Raw genomic sequence first — 16,717 nt, forward strand, 5'->3', positions numbered from 1 at the left:
CAACTCTTCTGAGCAAGTGCTAGAATCAGTCTTGGGCTCACAGAACCCTCCTGGGGCCCCCAATCAACTCTGACACTAAAGAGACCACCCCGCTGGGGGAGCAGGCCTCCATTTGCACCCTCAGGCCCACCCAAGGTCAAAGGAGGCTGAGGGGTGAGGCCTGAGGGAGAAATGGGGCTCCAGGGTCCTGGGAAGAAGGTCCTGGTCATCGCCCCCTGGGAAGAAGACAGGCTCCTCCTTCCCCGCCCACCTTCCAGCCCCCACCCGCAGCTCTACCCTGCTTGTCAATCATGTCTCCATGACAACGCGTCTCCTCCTTCCCCTCTCTCCTTCCTCCTCTCCCCTCTTCCTCCCCTCCTTGCTCCCGGTCCTCCCTGCCCTCCACCTTCCCTCCTTCCTCCCCTCTCTCTCCTCCTTGTCCCCTCCTTCTCCCTCCTCTCCCTCCTCCTTCCCCTCCTCCCACCTGTCCCATCCCTCCTCTCTCTCCTTTCCCTCCTCCCCTCCTTCTCCCTCTTCCTCCTCCCCCATCCCCTTGCCCCACCCGGCACAGGGCATGTTCTTCAGCTGCACTGACCTATCCAAGATGACCGAAGAGGAATGCAGGTGTGTTTCTCCGATGGCTGAGGGTGTCCAGTGGGAAGCCCCCCAGAAGGGGGGATCAGGTGCGGGGGGCGGGGCAGGGGCAGGCAGACTGGGGAGCTGGAAGGGGGTCTGCCCTCCTTGGTGGGGAGAGGGAGTACGGCTGGTGGTGGCCAGCTGGCGGCAGTGACCGTGACGCCCCCGACCCCAGGGGCTACTACTATGTGTACAAGGACGGGGACCCCACTCAGATCGAGCTGCGGCGCCGGGAGTGGGTGCACAGCGACTTCCACTTCGACAACGTGCTCTCGGCCATGATGTCCCTCTTCACCGTGTCCACCTTCGAGGGGTGGCCTCAGTGAGTGGGGTTGCTCAGGGCTGCCCAAACCCGCCGCCCCCCAGGCGGGTGGGCACGCCCCTGGGGGACAGGGTTCAGGCGGCTTCCCAGGCAAGGCCTCCCCTTCGCGCCCCAGCCCCTCTCCCTGGGTTCCCCGCCCCCAGCCCTTGTCTCCGTGGCCCACCCAGGCTGCTGTACAAGGCCATCGACTCGAACGCGGAGGACGTGGGCCCTGTGTACAACAACCGGGTGGAGATGGCGGTGTTCTTCATCGTCTACATCATCCTTATCGCCTTCTTCATGATGAACATCTTTGTGGGCTTCGTCATCGTCACCTTCCAAGAGCAGGGCGAGACCGAGTACAAGAACTGCGAGCTGGACAAGAACCAGGTGCCGCTGACGCCCCAGGCCCCCGCCGTGTCAAGCCCACCCCACAGGCGCCCGGGGCCGCTCCGGCAAGCAGGGCCGTCCCCTGGACTGGGCCCCACGAGGAGCCTCGTAGCCTGCTCCGGGCAGCCGGGGCTCCCTCCAGACTTGGGTGGGCGTGGGGGAGTGGCCTCACCCCGGGTGCTGCCTGACCCTTGGCCCCCCCCCGGTTTGTGCCTCAGCGCCAGTGTGTCCAGTACGCCCTGAAGGCCCGCCCGCTGCGGTGCTACATCCCCAAGAACCCCTACCAGTACCAGGTGTGGTATGTCGTCACCTCCTCCTACTTCGAGTACCTCATGTTCGTCCTCATCATGCTCAACACCATCTGCCTGGGCATGCAGGTGAGGCCGGGCGGGGGGTAGGGGGGTGGGGGGAACAGGGTCGGCCTCATCGAACCCTCCCCTTTCCCTGAGCCTGGCGCTGAGTGTGACTGGAGTGTGGGTGCGTGTGTGTGTGTGTGTGTGTGTGTGTGTGTGTGTGTGTCTGAGGGTGTGTGAGGGTGAGTTGTAAGTACATGTGTGTATTTCCGAGTGAGCGTGTGTGAATGTGTGGGAGTATATAAGAGTGTGTGACCGTGTGAGTGGGGGTGGGTGTGAGAGAGAGTGTGTATGTGTGGGTGTTGTATGTGGGTGGGGTGTGTAAGGGCACCGGTGTTTATGCGGCTGTGGAAGTGTGCGTGAGATGGCTGTGAGGTGGGGAAGTGCGGTCACTGTCACCATCTGGTTGGGCTCAGTGGAGACCCTGCACAGGAAGTAGGAAGCACCTTCTCTTTCCTTCTTGGCTCCAGGGGGGTGTCAGGGCACAGGTGTCCTTGGAACTGGACCCTAGAGACAGGCTACTGACCCCATGAATTCTGTCTGCACAGAAATGGGGCTCCTGGGTCACAGACAACCGACGGGGAGGATGTAGACAGGGCACCCCACCCCAAACCAACAGGCCCAGACTGGACAGGAGCTTTGGCTCAAGGGAGGGGGGTCTGAAAAAAGTCAGTGAAGGCAGTGGGTGGTCCTGACAATACTCAGAGAAGAAGGGCAACCCCCAGACTCTCTGCCTTTCCAGTAGAGCTGAATGGGAAGGTTGAGATCTCCCCAGCTTTCTGAAGAAAGGATTTACGCTGGCCATAGAGGTAGGTCAGGGGCAAAGGCTTTGGAGACCGCTCAAGACCACGGGCCAATCTCGGACTAGAGCCCTCGACTCTGACTCTAGTCCTGTGACTGAGCTGCCAGCGGTCCCCTGGGCACCTCCCTCCCTGCCCCCGACAGCAGATACACACGCGCTCCAGCCTGGCACTCTGGGTTGAGCAGATAAACCCACTCAACAACTCTTGGAATTAGGGACCTTTCATCTTCTCTTTGGGGACACGGGTATGATGAGATTTGGCAGCATACAGAGAATTGGTAAAGAGGGCTCTGGGTTTTCCCAAATGAGAAAAGTCAGTGAAGGCAGCGGGTGGGGCTGAGCAATAAAACAGTGGGGAGGACTCTTGCCTTGCAAGTGGCCAATTCCCGGCATCCCATATGGGCCCCCAAGCAACCCAGGGGTAATTCTTTTTTTTTTTTTCAATTTTTATTAGTGAAACACCATGAGGTACAGTTGTAGACTTACAAGATTTTGTGCTTGGGTTTCAGTTATACAATGATCGAGTACCCATCCCTCCACCAGTGCCCATTCTCCACCACCAATGATTCCAGTAGCCCTCCCACCTCCCGACCCCTCCAATTCCACCCTCGCTCTGTGGCAGGGCATTCCCTTTTGTTCTCTTTCTTCTTTTGGTTTGCAAAAGAGGCATTGAGTGGCAATCAGGTTCAGTCTATAGTCTACTTTCAGCATGCTTCTCCCATCCTGGGAGGATCCTCCCAACACTATTTGGTGCTCCCTTCTCTATCTGTGCTGCCTTTTCCCAGGGGTAATTACTCTTGAGTGCCAGGAGTAACCCCTGAGCACAGCTGGATGTGGCCCAGAAACAAAACTGGAAAAGAAAAAAGAGAGAGAGGGAGGGAAGGAAGGAAAGAAGGGAGGGAGGGAGGGAGGAAGGAAGGAAGGAAGGAAGGAAGGAAGGAAGGAAGGAAGGAAAGGGAAGGGAGGGAGGGAGGGAGCCAACTGGGAAGGGCCCGGAAGCGGAAGAGTGAGCCCCTCCCCATCTCCTCCAGCACTACAACCAGTCCGAGGAGATGAACTACATTTCAGACATTCTCAATGTGGCCTTCACCATCATCTTCACGCTGGAGATGGTCCTCAAGCTCATCGCTTTCAAGGCCCGGGTGAGTGGGTGGCCATTCAGCCTCAGCCGCCAAACCACTTTTTGTCTGTGTCCATCCGTCCATCCAACACTTCCTGCTACCATCCTACCCAAAGCAGTCCAGAGGCTCAGGCTGTTTCACTGCCCAGCAGACCAGGCTCCAAACACCCTTTGCCCTTCCCTCCACGCTCCCCCCTCCCCCCCCCCCCCATGCTCCCCACCCCCGCGTTGTTTCAGGCTGAGTGGGAGTACTGCTGCCCTCTGCTGGCCGCCAGCACTCCAGCCTCTCCAAGCTCACACCGGATGCTCCGGGTCCTGCTTCTAGGGTTATTTCGGAGACCCCTGGAATGTGTTTGACTTCTTGATCGTCATTGGCAGCATCATCGATGTCATCCTCAGTGAGATTGACGTGAGTATCAGGCAGGAGAAGCCACCACCGGGCTCCTTTTTCAACCCACACATCTTGGCGGGGTTTCCCTCCCACCCCGCATGTACAGCATGGCCACCCCCGCCCTGGATTTCCTGAGGTGGAGGAGCCACCTCTGCAGAGTGGACTGGGATCTCAGGTGAAAGGTGTGTTTTAGGAGAGAACTGGAGTGGCAGGGAGAGGTCAGCTCTGAATGGGGTAAGCAGGGAAGGCTTCCTGGAGGTAGTGACATCTGAAGGGAAAGGAGGTAATGGCGGGTGATGGCGGCCTCCAGAGGCAGGGCTGCCTGGGCAGAGGTCTGATGCCTGTGAGGGTTTGGATTTGGCAAAAGCAAGAGAAACTGGGCTGGGGGTGGCTCTGGGGTTGGGAGGGCTTTGTACTTTGGTCTGCAGTGGTGGGAAGCCACGGAATTTTTTGAGCTGGGCAGAGGATGGATTAGAGCAAAACACTGGGATACTCGTGTGGCAGGACCAACAAGCACAGCTCATGATGATAAACCAGGAGACTTAGAGACAGGGAAGGCGAGGGGAATCAAGAAGACACTGGAGGGCTGGAGAGATAGCACAGTGACGAGCGCCCTAGGTAGGGTGCCTACATAGGTAGGGAGTTTGCCTTGCACGCGGGTTCGATTCCCAGCATCCCATATGGTCCCCCGAGCACCACCAGGAGTGATTCCTGAGTGCAGAGCCCAGAGTAACCCCTGTGCAATGTGGGGTGTGACCCAAAAAGGAAAAAAAAAAGAAGACGACATTGGAGACAGAGATGTGCAGAAAGGTGGGTGGGGGTGGGGAGAGCAGTTGGGGGGGGGGGATGTAGGTGTACCATAGTACCTCATCCTGAGGGCTGTGGGGGGGCTCCACTGAGACCAGAGGGAACAGATAGGGCATAGCCTCCCTGGGTCCTCACAGGGTGATTCTGAGAGTTGGGAGCTCTTCATGAGGTTTAAATCTGGTGTTCACTCTGCAAGCAGTAAGGGACATGGGGCCAGAGAGCAGGCAGGGCCTCTGGGCATGGGGATTATGGTATCCACATTTCAGGGGCCAGAGCTGAGCGCAGACCCTCAGGTTTACTGTGTCACAGAAAATGGGGGCCAGATGCAAAGGAGAGCTCCTTTGTCCTGCTTTTGAGAGTGTGTGTGTGTGTTTGTTTGTTTATTGGGCCCACACCCAGCGGTGCTCAGAGCTTACCTTGGCTCTGTGCTCAAGGGTCATTCCTGGCAGGCTTGGGGGACGATATAAGGTGCCAGGAATTGGCTGCCTGCAAGACAAATGCCCAACCCAGTGTACTATCTCTCTGCTCACCCCCCTTGAAGAGTCATTTTTGTTTTGGGGGGGGGCATCCCTGGCAGTGCTCAGGGGCTACCCCTGACTCTGGGCTCAGAGACTGAAGCCGGTGGTGACCAGGAAACCAGGGGATACCAGGCTGGGAACAGCCATGAGAGCTGCTGGCACCAAGAGTCTGAGCGATCAGGAGAGGGGGCAACAGCTGAGGTGGGTCGGAGCCTTTGGCTTCTTGTCCCCGAGTCCTGCTCAGCAAGATGGAGCCTTGGGGGCTGGAGTGCTAGTACAGTGGGTAGGGCGTTTATCTTGCATGCGGGCGACCCAGGTTCAATTCTCAGCATACCATATGGTCCCCTGAACACCGCCAGGAGTAATTCCTGAGTGCAGAGCCAGGAGTAATCCCTGTGCATTGCTAGCTGTGACCCAAAAAGCAAAATAATAATAATAATAATAAGTGTAAAGATGGAGCCTTGAATGAGGGTCACTCCCAGGAACAGGGGGTCAGGAGGTTAGCACATAGGGGATTTGAAATGCAGCCCTGAAATACAAACTGAGCAGAGAGGAACAGGCCCAGGAGCTGGACCCAGAAGTGAGATGAAGAGAAGGAGGCTGGTGTGTGTGTGTGTGGGCAGAGGGAAGGGAGTAGGGAGCCAGAGGATGGTTCTGCAGCCCCAGGGGGTGTAGAAGGGCAAGACGGAGTGCAGAAGGTGCCCTTGATCCCAGTGACAAAGACACTGAGGCAGGAACTTGGCTTCCTTGTTGATGATTGTGGGACCTGGCCTAGGAACATGATCCCCCACCAAGAGCAGAACCGACAGCGATAGACAGAAGTGCGTCTACTCCCATCTCAGGACCTAGCGACAGAGGGTGGCAGTGTTCCTGAAGAAAACCCATGTTTCATATGTGGAGCTGTGTGGGCTGTGATGTGTGTGGTTGATGTGGGTGTGGGTGTGACATGGGGGGGTATAAGGTGTATAGGGTGTGAGGTGTCAGTAAGATGTGTGGAGTATGTAGGATGTGAGGTGTAGACAGATGTGTGGCATGCAGAGAGATGTGTATGTGAGATGTGTGAGAGGTTTATGTGTGAGGTGTGTGTGGTGCGTGTGAGACGTATGTGAGAAGTGTAAAGTGTGAGGTGAGAGGTGTGTGTGAGGCATAAAATGTGAGGTGTGAAGTAAGTAGGATGTGAGGTGGACACGTGCAGTGTGCAGAGAGGTGTGTGAGAGGTATCTGTGTGTGAGGTGTGTGTGAGAGACGTGTGTGAGAGATGAGTGCATGTGAGGTGTGTGTTAGAGGTGAGGTATGTGCGAGAGGTGTAGAATATGAGGGGTGTGTGTGGTGTAGAATATCAGGTGTGTGAGAGGTATGTGTGATGTATAGATTGAGATGTGTGAAGTGTGTGTGAGGTGTGTGAGAGGTGTGTGTGAGGCATAGAACGTGAGGTGTGTGGAGTATGTAGCATGTGAGGTAGATGTGTGCAGTGTGAAAAGAGGTGCGTGAGAGAGGTAAGAGTGTGTGAGAAGTGTGTGAGAGGTGAGTGTGTGAGGTGTATGTGTGTGATGTGTGACAGGTATGTGTGTGAGTGTGTGAAGTATGTGTGGGGTACAAAATGTGAGGTGTGTGAGAGATATGTGTGAGGTACAGAATGTGAGGTGTGCGTGAGGTGTAGGTGTGCCTTTGCGGAGCTGGGTGCATGTGTACTGTCTACTTCGTTCCACATCCCAGTGGTATGGAGTAGCACTTGAATGAGCGGCCAACAGAGCAGCCTCTGAACAGCTCAGATAACAGCCAGAGCAGAGTTGGTTTCCATGTGGGGAGGCGGGATGAGTCATTTTTGATGGTGTGGTGTGGAGCCGAGGCTATGAGTAGACTGGAGTGGGCTGGGAGGGAAGTGCGGGTTCCTCTGGGTCAGCGCCTGCCTGAAGCATCGAGTGTGGACAGGAGTAGTGCTGCCACAGAACTTTCGAGGTCGCAGTGTCTGTTCTGTCCACCCAAGCCCCAGAAGTGCTTGTCCCTGGAGCCCCTCATTACACCTCACTCTGAGTCAAGCCACTGCTGCTGGGCCCTGGAGGTGGAGGCCCAGAGCCCTGAGTGCAAACCTCAGGGGCTGGTCTTGAGCCCTCTGGCACCAGGCGGTTCCCCAGAAGCTGACCTACTGGCCTGGCTGGGGACAAGTCCTGATAGACAATGGGTTGAGAGCAGGGTCTGGGGCAGGGAGAAGCTGCTGATGGGAGACCACAAAGAATCAGAGGACAGCGACCTGAGAGATAGTACAGTGACTAAAGCAGTTGTTGACCCGGGTTTGATCCTCGTCACCACATGGTCCCCGAGGACCACCAGGAATTACTCCTGAGCCCAGAGTAAGTCCTGAGCATCGCCCAAAGATCAAAAACAAAATCAAAAAATTGGAGGAGGGGACAAACAGGTCCCCCTCAAACTCCAGCTCAACCGTGACCCAGGGCAGAGCCCACCTCCAAGGGGGACATTCCACCCTCCCCACACTCCCACTTCTGCTCTTTGGAGGTGTTCTCTAAGGGAACTCATTGGCCCTGCTCCCAGTGGGGAAGGAATCGGGGTTCCAAACATCCCTCCGAGGGCTTTGTCCTGTAGGTTAGGCCTTCCACAATCTTCAGGAGTACATGGGGGTTGTCCAGCACCCCTGGACCCAGAGTAAGGGGTGTCAGTGACCTTTTGGGCAGATGCTTTCCAAGATTCCTCCTAGGGTGCCCCCCACACACAAGCTGGACCTCCAGGAAAACCCTGAGCCCTGTGGCAGCTGTAGATGGTCCTGGGGACCCAGTGTCCTGTCCACAGCTGTTGTGGCCCCCCTCCCCTTGCTCCTTGGCCCCAGCCTGCTGTCCCTCCTCCTGGCTTTCTCCTCCCCCCACCCAGTGGCAACCCTTGGGGTCTACCTCCTGTGCTCTGCCTTTTCTCTCTTCTCCCTTTTGTGGGTCTGTCCTTTCTCTCTGACCGTGTCCTCACCTCCCTCCCACGTGTCCCTTCCTCTGTCCCCTCCCCTCGTCTCTTCTCTCCACAGACTTTCCTGGCCTCCAGCGGGGGACTCTATTGCCTCGGTGGAGGCTGCGGGAACGTTGTAATTTCAGGCTGCATGAGCCTGCCCCGCACGCCCGCTGCCCGCACGCTCTCCGCCCCCTGCTCGCATGTGTCACCGTCTGCATGGCATGGGGACACCCTGAGTCTTGGGATCCCATTTCCGGAGCAGCCCCACCCCCACCCCAAACTGTCCTGGCCAGGGTGGGCGGGGCTGTGGCGTGGCGCATGCGTGGACGCAGTGCTTTCTCGCGCCCTGGGAAGTGGGGTTCCCCCCACCCCCACCCCCTGGATGCAGATGAGAGCATCCGAGGGGACAGGGGCGCTGGTTCAGAAGCTTGGGGACAGGGGTCAGGTAAAGCTCCTGGGGACACAGGCAGTTGGGGGGATCTGGCATCTCCGCCAAATCCGCACAGGGCAAACTGGCTTAGAGCAGCGGGGTGAGGGATGGGTGTTGGCCTGACCCTCTCGGGGACCCCTGTTATGCAAGGGCTTCGTGGGAGGGGGCGTGGGAGACCCGTAGGGCCCTCGAGAGGCTCAATGGCAGCCTGGGGAGCAGTAAGACGAGGCAGGGGTCAGCCCTGGGGTGCCTTGGGCTCTCTGCACGCGCTTGGCTCTCCACGCACCTCCTTCCTCCCAGCCACACCATCCGCTAAACCCCAGTCCGAGAGGGGTGGCAGCAGGACCCAAGAAGTAGGGCTGACCCCCTCTCCCGCCCTGGGCACACACGCGGGCCCTCCTGCCCCTCCTGCCCTGGCTCCTCGGCGGTGTGGCCCCCAGACTGACCGTCATCTGGGGCTGCCGGCCCGCAGGACCCCGACGAGAGCGCCCGCATCTCCAGCGCCTTCTTCCGCCTGTTCCGCGTCATGAGGCTGATCAAGCTGCTGAGCCGCGCGGAGGGCGTGCGCACCCTGCTCTGGACCTTCATCAAGTCCTTCCAGGTGCCCACTGCCCCCCAGCCCTCCCCGCAGCGCCCCCCACCCCCGCGCCAGCAGCCTCGGGCAGCCCCAGCCCAGGGACGGGAGGCAGTGCTGACCACCCCCCCATCCCACCCAGGCCCTGCCGTATGTGGCGCTCCTCATCTTCATGCTCTTCTTCATCTACGCGGTGATCGGCATGCAGGTGAGTAGCGGGCAGCCCCTGCTGGACAGACCTCTGAGCACAAGCTGCCCGCTCCCCGCCCGCGGTGGGGGCTCGCTGGGCCTTGCAGCCAGAGCTGTGGAAAAGTGGACAGGCTCTGCCTCTCAGCCAGGGCTCAGGGGACTGGGTGTGGGGTGGCTACCCAGGTGCCTCCAGCTAGGCAGTTGGTGCCCAATGGCATCTTTATTTGTGGGAGAGCCTCACCCTTCAGTGCTCAGGGGTCACTCCTGGCAGTGTTGGGGTGCTGGTGATGAAACCTGGCTTGTCGGCATGCAAGGCAAGCACCCTACCTGCTGGACTGTGGCTCCAGCCTGCCTCTGATCTCCCTCAGCCCTCCCATGGGCTGCTCTGGGAAAGGTGGGTCCCCCTTCCCAGCAGCCCTGGATTGGGGGAAGGACTTTGCCAAGTCTCAGGGAGAATCCCACGTATTTGGCCTCAGGGGTACTGAGGCTGGAAGTGAGGGGGGCTTCATAGGAGAAAGTTTCAGGGGCAGACCTCTACGGGGTCCCTGTCCCCGTCCTATGTGATTGGCAGATGTTCGGGAAGATCGCGCTGGAGGACGGGACCCAGATCAACAGGAATAACAACTTCCAGACGTTTCCCCAAGCCGTGCTGCTGCTGTTCAGGCACGAGTGTCTCCTGTCCCACTCCGCGTCCTGTCACCATGTCACCTACACAGCCACAGCAGCCTGGCCCCCAGGGGTCTAGCATACTGCCTCCTTGCAGTCCTTCTGGGGGGCAGTGGGGGAGGCATCCACTCTTTGGGGCATCCGCTCCACCCCCCGCTCTGACCCATGCCGCTATATCTGTCCTTGTACAAGCGTCCCCAGGTTGTTATCTTGTGCTGCGTCCTGAGTAGGCCACCTCCGTCCACAGTCTTGCCACAGAACACAGAGTCTGGAGATTTGGGCCGGGTGCACCCAGCTGGCTGAGCACCTGTGCTGTTTTCCAGAGGTCCCAGTGCAATCCCAGGTTCCGCAGGGTCCCCCTGAGCACTGTCGGGTATGCTCATGAGCCCAAACTTGAGGAAAGAGGCGGAGAAAAGCTCTCTGTGAGGATCAGGGAGCCCCAGGGGACCCTGACCCAAGCCCTGAGCTTGGGGCTCTCTGGCCATCCCCCCAGCCATATGAGCTGTGGATGTTTGGCCTTGTGCAGGACCCCCCTCTTTTGCACCGGCCAGGAATGGCCCAAGAGAGGTAGAACAATGAGGTCACGGTCTCCTCCTGGGGAAACTGAGGCCCAGCTCATACTGGGATACCCGAGGACAGTCACCCCCTATCCTTGGGGGACAGCCCAGGCTGCTCACGTGTCCACTCCTACTCTGCTGAGGCCAACAGGGGCCCCGCTGCTGTTGCAGGTGTGCCACGGGGGAGGCGTGGCAGGAAATCCTACTGGCCTGCACGGACGGGAAGCGCTGTGACCCCGAGTCCAAGTTCGCCCCGGGTGAGGAGTACACGTGCGGCACCAACTTCGCCTACTACTACTTCATCAGCTTCTACATGCTCTGCGCCTTCCTGGTGAGGGCCATCTCCCTCCCGGGAGCCATCGGGGGTTCCGTGGGCGACAGAGTCTCAGGCTGCAGTCCAGCTGGGTGGAGGGTGGTCTCAGAGAGCTTTGCCTCGCTCTGGAGGGAGCATTGTAGCCTTCGTGTTTCTGGGATCTCAGAGGTCATGTGTATCAGCAGACCCTGAGGCTTTGTCCAGCTTGGCCAGGCCCTTCCCCATTGCTGGGAGAAGCAGCCCTGTCTGTGGAGTCTGTTGGGAGTGGGTTGCAGGGCTGGCAGGACCCCACCCAGGCTCCACCCTCTGCACTCCATATGGTCCCCCCAGGCCCACCAGGAGTGATCCTTGAGCACAGAACCAGGAGTAAGCCCTAAACACAGGTATAGTCCCAACACGGAAAAAAAAAAAAAGGAAGGAAGAAAGGAAAGAAGGAATTACACATGATTTCCAGGGGCTAGGGACCTGACTGGGGCATGGAAGGAGTGTGAAGGCCCTTGCTGGCCTGTGTCCCTCCCACAGTCATTCAGAGCTGCCTTTCCAGCCCTGCTGTGGGTCCTGGTCTGGGCTCAGGGCAGGGTACAGGTGCCTCAATAAGAAACCTGGCCTCCTGGGGCTGGAGTGATAGCACAGCAGGTAAGGCATTGGCCTTGCACGCGGCCGACCCGGGTTCAATTCCCAGCATCCCATATGGTTCCCTCAAGCACTCAGGAATTACTCCTGGCTGTACTTGGGGTAACCCCTGTGCATCGCCAGGTGTGACCCAAAAAGGAAAAGAAAAGAAAAGAAACCTGGCCCTGAGGCTTCCTGGAGTATAGGGGGTACCCACTCAGGTGGGCACAAATCTTGCAATTTGAGGCATGAGTCCTGGGGCACAGAGTGAGGCATCCCAAGTCCTGCAGCCTGTGTGTGTGTGTGTGTGCCTGTGTGTGTGTGTGTGTGTGTGTGGTGGTGGTGGTATGTGTGGTGGTGATGTGTGTGGTGTGTGTGTGGCGGGGGCGGGGAGTAGGGGCATTCAGAGTCCAGGAGTGGTGGTTAAGGCACCCGTGCCCAGTGGGGCCTGGTATTGCCCATCTTTCCCCACGGGGTCTGACTCTCCTCTGACAGATCATTAACCTCTTTGTGGCTGTCATCATGGACAACTTTGACTACCTCACACGGGACTGGTCCATCCTGGGTCCTCATCACCTGGACGAGTTCAAGGCCATCTGGGCAGAGTATGACCCTGAGGCCACGTGAGTCTGGACCATGAGGTCTATGCTGGTCCCTCCTCCCTTGGACCCCAGATCAGCCTCCCTAGGGAGGTCCCTCGGGGTGGGTATTGCTTTCCTCCTTTGCCCCAAATCCCAGATCAGAGAATTTGAGTTTCTCAAGTGGAGATAGGACCCACATTCCTGGGAACTGGCCATCCATATTGTGAGCCACGTCATGGAATGGGCACCCCACACTTCAGAGAACTTTCTAGGCCTGGCCACCAACAATATCACACCCCAACTCAATAACAATGCAGAGGGGCCAGAGAGATAGCCAGTGGGTAGGGCACTTTCCTTGCATTTTGTCAACCCAGGTTCGATCCCTGGCATCCCATATGTTCTCCTGAGCACTGCCAGTCTGGGGTTCCATCCCCAGACTGAAAAAAGAGAATAAAACCCAGAGAGCTGGAGAAATACTACGTGCATAAGGCTCTTGCCTTGCCCATGGCCACCCTAGGTTCAATTCCAAGCGCCCGTGTGTTGAAACAAGTCCTGCCAGGAGTGATCCCTGATGCCAGAGCCAAGAGTCAGACCTGAGCACAGCCAGGTGTGGCCCCAAAACAAACATACAAAAACAAAGGGAGGGGGTGCTTAAGGGTATTAGTACAGCCAGCAGGATGCTTGCCAGGCATGCAGCTGACCAGGTGCAACCCTTGGCACCACGTATGTTCCCTGAACAATACACAAGTGATCCCTGAGCCCAGAACCAGGAGTAAGTCCTGAGCACCATCCAGCCCCACTCCTCCACTAAAAAAAAGGGAGAGGGAGGAGGGAGGTTTGATATACAAAGCTATAAAGTCAGGAATGCCATCGTTCCCCCCAACCCCCACCATGGCTCAGAAGAGAGAACATTCTGGGGTGGCTGTGGGGGTACAGCCTATATGTCCCTCTGTAGGGGCAGGATCAAGCACCTGGACGTGGTCACGCTGCTGAGAAGGATCCAGCCCCCTCTGGGCTTTGGGAAGTTCTGCCCTCACCGGGTGGCCTGCAAGGTATCCCGCGATGTGGAGAGGGCGAGCGCTGGAGTAGCTGGGGGCGGGAGGGCACTCATCGTCTCGGTCCTCGTGTCCTTCCCTGAGGACCTCACACCTCAGCAGCCGTCCCCATCCCAGCTGTCGTGGAGGGTGTCCGGGTCCAGCCAAGCCCGCCTTGGTCCAGCCCCTCCCCGCCTAGCTCAGCCTCTGCCTCTCCCTGCACAGAGACTGGTTGGCATGAACATGCCTCTGAACAGCGATGGCACCGTCACCTTCAATGCCACGCTCTTCGCCCTGGTCCGCACGGCTCTCAAGATCAAAACAGAAGGTGATGTCTCCGCCACGTATGGGCCTGGGAGATTGAATTCTGTCCAGGCTCCCAGATTCCCTGAGCTGAAAGTTGGGCTAGAGAGGCTTAGTGGGGGGTGGGATAGGGCAGACCCCAGTCGTAGGCCTCAGAGAACCCCAAGGTTCTCTACAGGGAAAAGCATCTGTTCCTACCCACTGTGTCTATAAGCAAGGTCGTGTTTATGCAGAGGTGAGATGGAGCGGGTCAGGAAAGGCGGACATTAGTGCAAGGCTGAATGAGATGGATGGGGTCAGGAATGTTCCACTCTTAGTGCAGGGGTGAGGTGGAGTGGGTCAGGGAAGGCTGATATTAGTGCAGGGGTGAGTGAGGTGGATGAGTCAGGAATGTTCTACTGTTAGTGCAGGGGTGAGGTGGAGCAGGTCAGGGAAGGCTGACATTAGTGCAGGGGTAAGGTGGATGAGTCAGGAATGTTCTACTGTTAGTGCAGGGGTGAGGTGGAGCAAGTCAGGGAAACCTGACATTAGTGCAGGGGTAAGTGAGGTGAATGAGTCAGGAATGTTCCACTATTAGTGCAGGGGCGAGGTGGATGGGTCAGGGAAGGCTGACATTAGTGCAGGGGTGAGTGAGGTGGATGAGTCAGGAATGTTCTACTGTTATTGCAGGGGTGAGGTGGAGCGGGTCAGGGAAGGCTGACATTAGTGCAGGGGTGAGTGAGGTGGATGGGTCAGGGAAGTGAGGCGTCAGTGGGGGGGTGGGTACCCTGGGGTTTGACCTGGGCAGGAGCAGAGAGCTACCAAGGGAGCACTGGGAAGGTGGTGGAGCTGACACTCGGCTCCTCTAGACTTGCATGTCCCGCTCCCCACAACTGGGGGGACAGGCCTGGTGGGAAGGACAGACAAGTGAAGGAGTTGGGAGGTCAGTCTCAGCTCTGGGGGATCTGCCGCATCAGAGCCATCTTGTGGGGGTCAGACTGCCCCAGGGAGGTTCCCAGGGGAAGGTCAGGAGGGCGAGAAGCAGAAGGGCTGCTGGAGGTCCCAGGGCAGAGGAAGAATGTGGGGGTGAGGGGTGCTGGGAAGAGGGAGAAGCACTCAGGTCACAGGAGCCACTGCCTGTGATTTAGAGGGGGCTAAGGGACCCCAGATACTGTCCACTCCCAGCACCCAGCCAGCTGCTGCCACAGGAGAAAACTCAGCCAAGGGTGGTTGCAGGAAATGTCCCGAGTATCTGTGGCTTTGTCAAGTGGTGGCATGACCGGTGATGTTAGAACCACTTGTGTTGTCCCTTGTCCATAGGAAACTTTGAACAGGCCAATGAGGAACTTCGAGCAATCATCAAGAAGATCTGGAAGAGAACCAGCATGAAGCTCCTGGACCAGCTCATCCCACCAATAGGAGGTGCGTGCTGTGGGTGGCCTGAAGCTAGGGGCCTCTGGGAAAGGGACCACGAAGCCCCCCAAGAAACCTGAGAGAAGCTCCAGCCCCCTGTCAATATTGCTTATGGGACCCCATGCAGGCATCTACCAGCCCTGGCTACAAATTGCCCTTGGCCAGGTCAGCCCAAGTGAGGTGGCCTGGGTGCTTGGTCCCAGCTTCACAACCTCCCTGGTTGGCTTCTCCACAGATGATGAGGTGACAGTGGGCAAGTTCTATGCCACCTTCCTCATCCAGGAGCACTTCCGGAAGTTTATGAAACGCCAGGAGGAGTACTATGGGTATCGGCCCAAGAAGGACACTGTCCAGATCCAGGTGAGTGGGCTCTGGATGTGTGAGGCTCCTGGCTGAGTCGGACCTCAGGCATGGGCTCCCTCTCTCAGTGCTCGGGGGGCAGAGGGAAGGAAGAGTGAGCCCAGGGGGTGACAGCTCTGGATGACCCATGGTGGAAGGTGTGTCTGCCTCAGGAGAACTGAGATTATAAATAAATAAATAAATAAATAAAAAGCCGAAGGGCCCCCAGAGCGGCCTCAAAATAATCCAGAGGCTATGCAAAGGAGACTTTAGAACTTAGTGTATTGTTTTGTTCTCATCTGTTATTTATTTGTAGCTTTTGGTCTTAATTGTAATACACATGCTTTGTCAGTCCCCAGAATACACATGCATTAGGGGAATGTTTTACTGCAATTGCAATTTTTACTGGACAACAATCTTGTAATTATAAAAGTTGTGTCTAAAACCCAGAACCTTGTTTTCCTGAACCATTTGAAAGTAAAGTAAAGGTAAAGTAAAGGCCCTCCCGTTGATCGTCGATTTGCTCGAGCGGGCCCAGTAACGTCTCCATTGGAGACTTTGTTGTTACTGTGTCTGGCATATCGAATACTCTCGGTAGCTTGCCGGGCTCTCCGAGAGGGGCGGAGGAATCGAACTCGGGTCGGCCATGTTGGCCGCTTGTAAGGCGAACGCCCTACCCGCTGTGCTATCGCTCCTGCCAACCTCGACTATTTGAAAGTGTGCTTCCTGCCAACCTGGCTTTCTTCCTCATGACCATAATGCAATCTGGAGCCTGTCAGCCACACACTGCCTCCCAGTGTCCGCTCCCAAGGCAAGCGTCATCGCTTATTCTGGAGACATCCAAAGGACATGCCCCAGAACCACACGATGCATTTCCTTGTTCCAACTCTCTGGCCTCTTCCCTCCGGAGCAGTTCCTGTCTTTCCTTGATGTCGTCTTCACACTTTTGAAGAATTCAGACCGGGTTTGAGTCTGTAGTGTATTTTTTTCATGCTGGATCTAGGACATGCATCTCAGACTAGAACAAAAATGATACATTGCTGATAGTACAGTGGGAAAGGCGTTTGCATCCATGTGGCCAACCCTGGTTTGCTGCCCAGCACCACATAGGATTACTCTAAGTAGTGCCAGAAATGATCCTTGAACACAGCTGGGTATGATCACCCCATCCATGCCCAGAATAAAAAGCATTGTTTTTGAAAATGCTCAGGTGAAAGCAATCTTGATAAGTGCACTGCTAATGATACGAGCATTGATCAGCTTTTGGAGGGTGTGGGTGTGTAGGGCACACCCAGCAATGCTCAGGTTACTCCTGGTGCTGCATTCAGTAATTACTTCTGACCAGGGCTCCAGGGACCAGATCTGTCGCGTGCAAGGCAAGCACCCTACCCACTATACTGTGCTCCAGCCCTGTATTGCTATCATAAACAGTCATCTCCATGGATGACCATAATAAGCTGGAGGTATATGGGTGTAGG

General features: G+C 57.2%; 1 protein-coding gene across 1 annotated transcript in view; it reads left to right on the forward strand.

The window, feature by feature from the left end:
* Window positions 1-16,717, forward strand: part of CACNA1S (calcium voltage-gated channel subunit alpha1 S) — a 62,749-nt gene that overhangs the window by 41,182 nt on the left and 4,850 nt on the right. Inside the window, exons 23-38 of the mRNA XM_056110574.1 lie at window positions 551-603; window positions 791-937; window positions 1,105-1,306; window positions 1,525-1,683; window positions 3,493-3,603; window positions 3,907-3,990; window positions 8,326-8,382; window positions 9,152-9,280; window positions 9,396-9,461; window positions 10,014-10,105; window positions 10,837-10,996; window positions 12,086-12,213; window positions 13,127-13,223; window positions 13,431-13,533; window positions 14,808-14,909; window positions 15,136-15,260. Of these exons, the coding sequence (XP_055966549.1) occupies window positions 551-603; window positions 791-937; window positions 1,105-1,306; window positions 1,525-1,683; window positions 3,493-3,603; window positions 3,907-3,990; window positions 8,326-8,382; window positions 9,152-9,280; window positions 9,396-9,461; window positions 10,014-10,105; window positions 10,837-10,996; window positions 12,086-12,213; window positions 13,127-13,223; window positions 13,431-13,533; window positions 14,808-14,909; window positions 15,136-15,260 (1,815 nt within the window). The remainder of the gene's footprint in view (window positions 1-550; window positions 604-790; window positions 938-1,104; window positions 1,307-1,524; window positions 1,684-3,492; window positions 3,604-3,906; window positions 3,991-8,325; window positions 8,383-9,151; window positions 9,281-9,395; window positions 9,462-10,013; window positions 10,106-10,836; window positions 10,997-12,085; window positions 12,214-13,126; window positions 13,224-13,430; window positions 13,534-14,807; window positions 14,910-15,135; window positions 15,261-16,717) is intronic.

This window comes from Sorex fumeus, unplaced genomic scaffold (genome assembly GCF_029834395.1).
Source record: "Sorex fumeus unplaced genomic scaffold, SorFum_2.1 ptg000010l, whole genome shotgun sequence".
NCBI lineage: Eukaryota > Metazoa > Chordata > Mammalia > Eulipotyphla > Soricidae > Sorex > Sorex fumeus.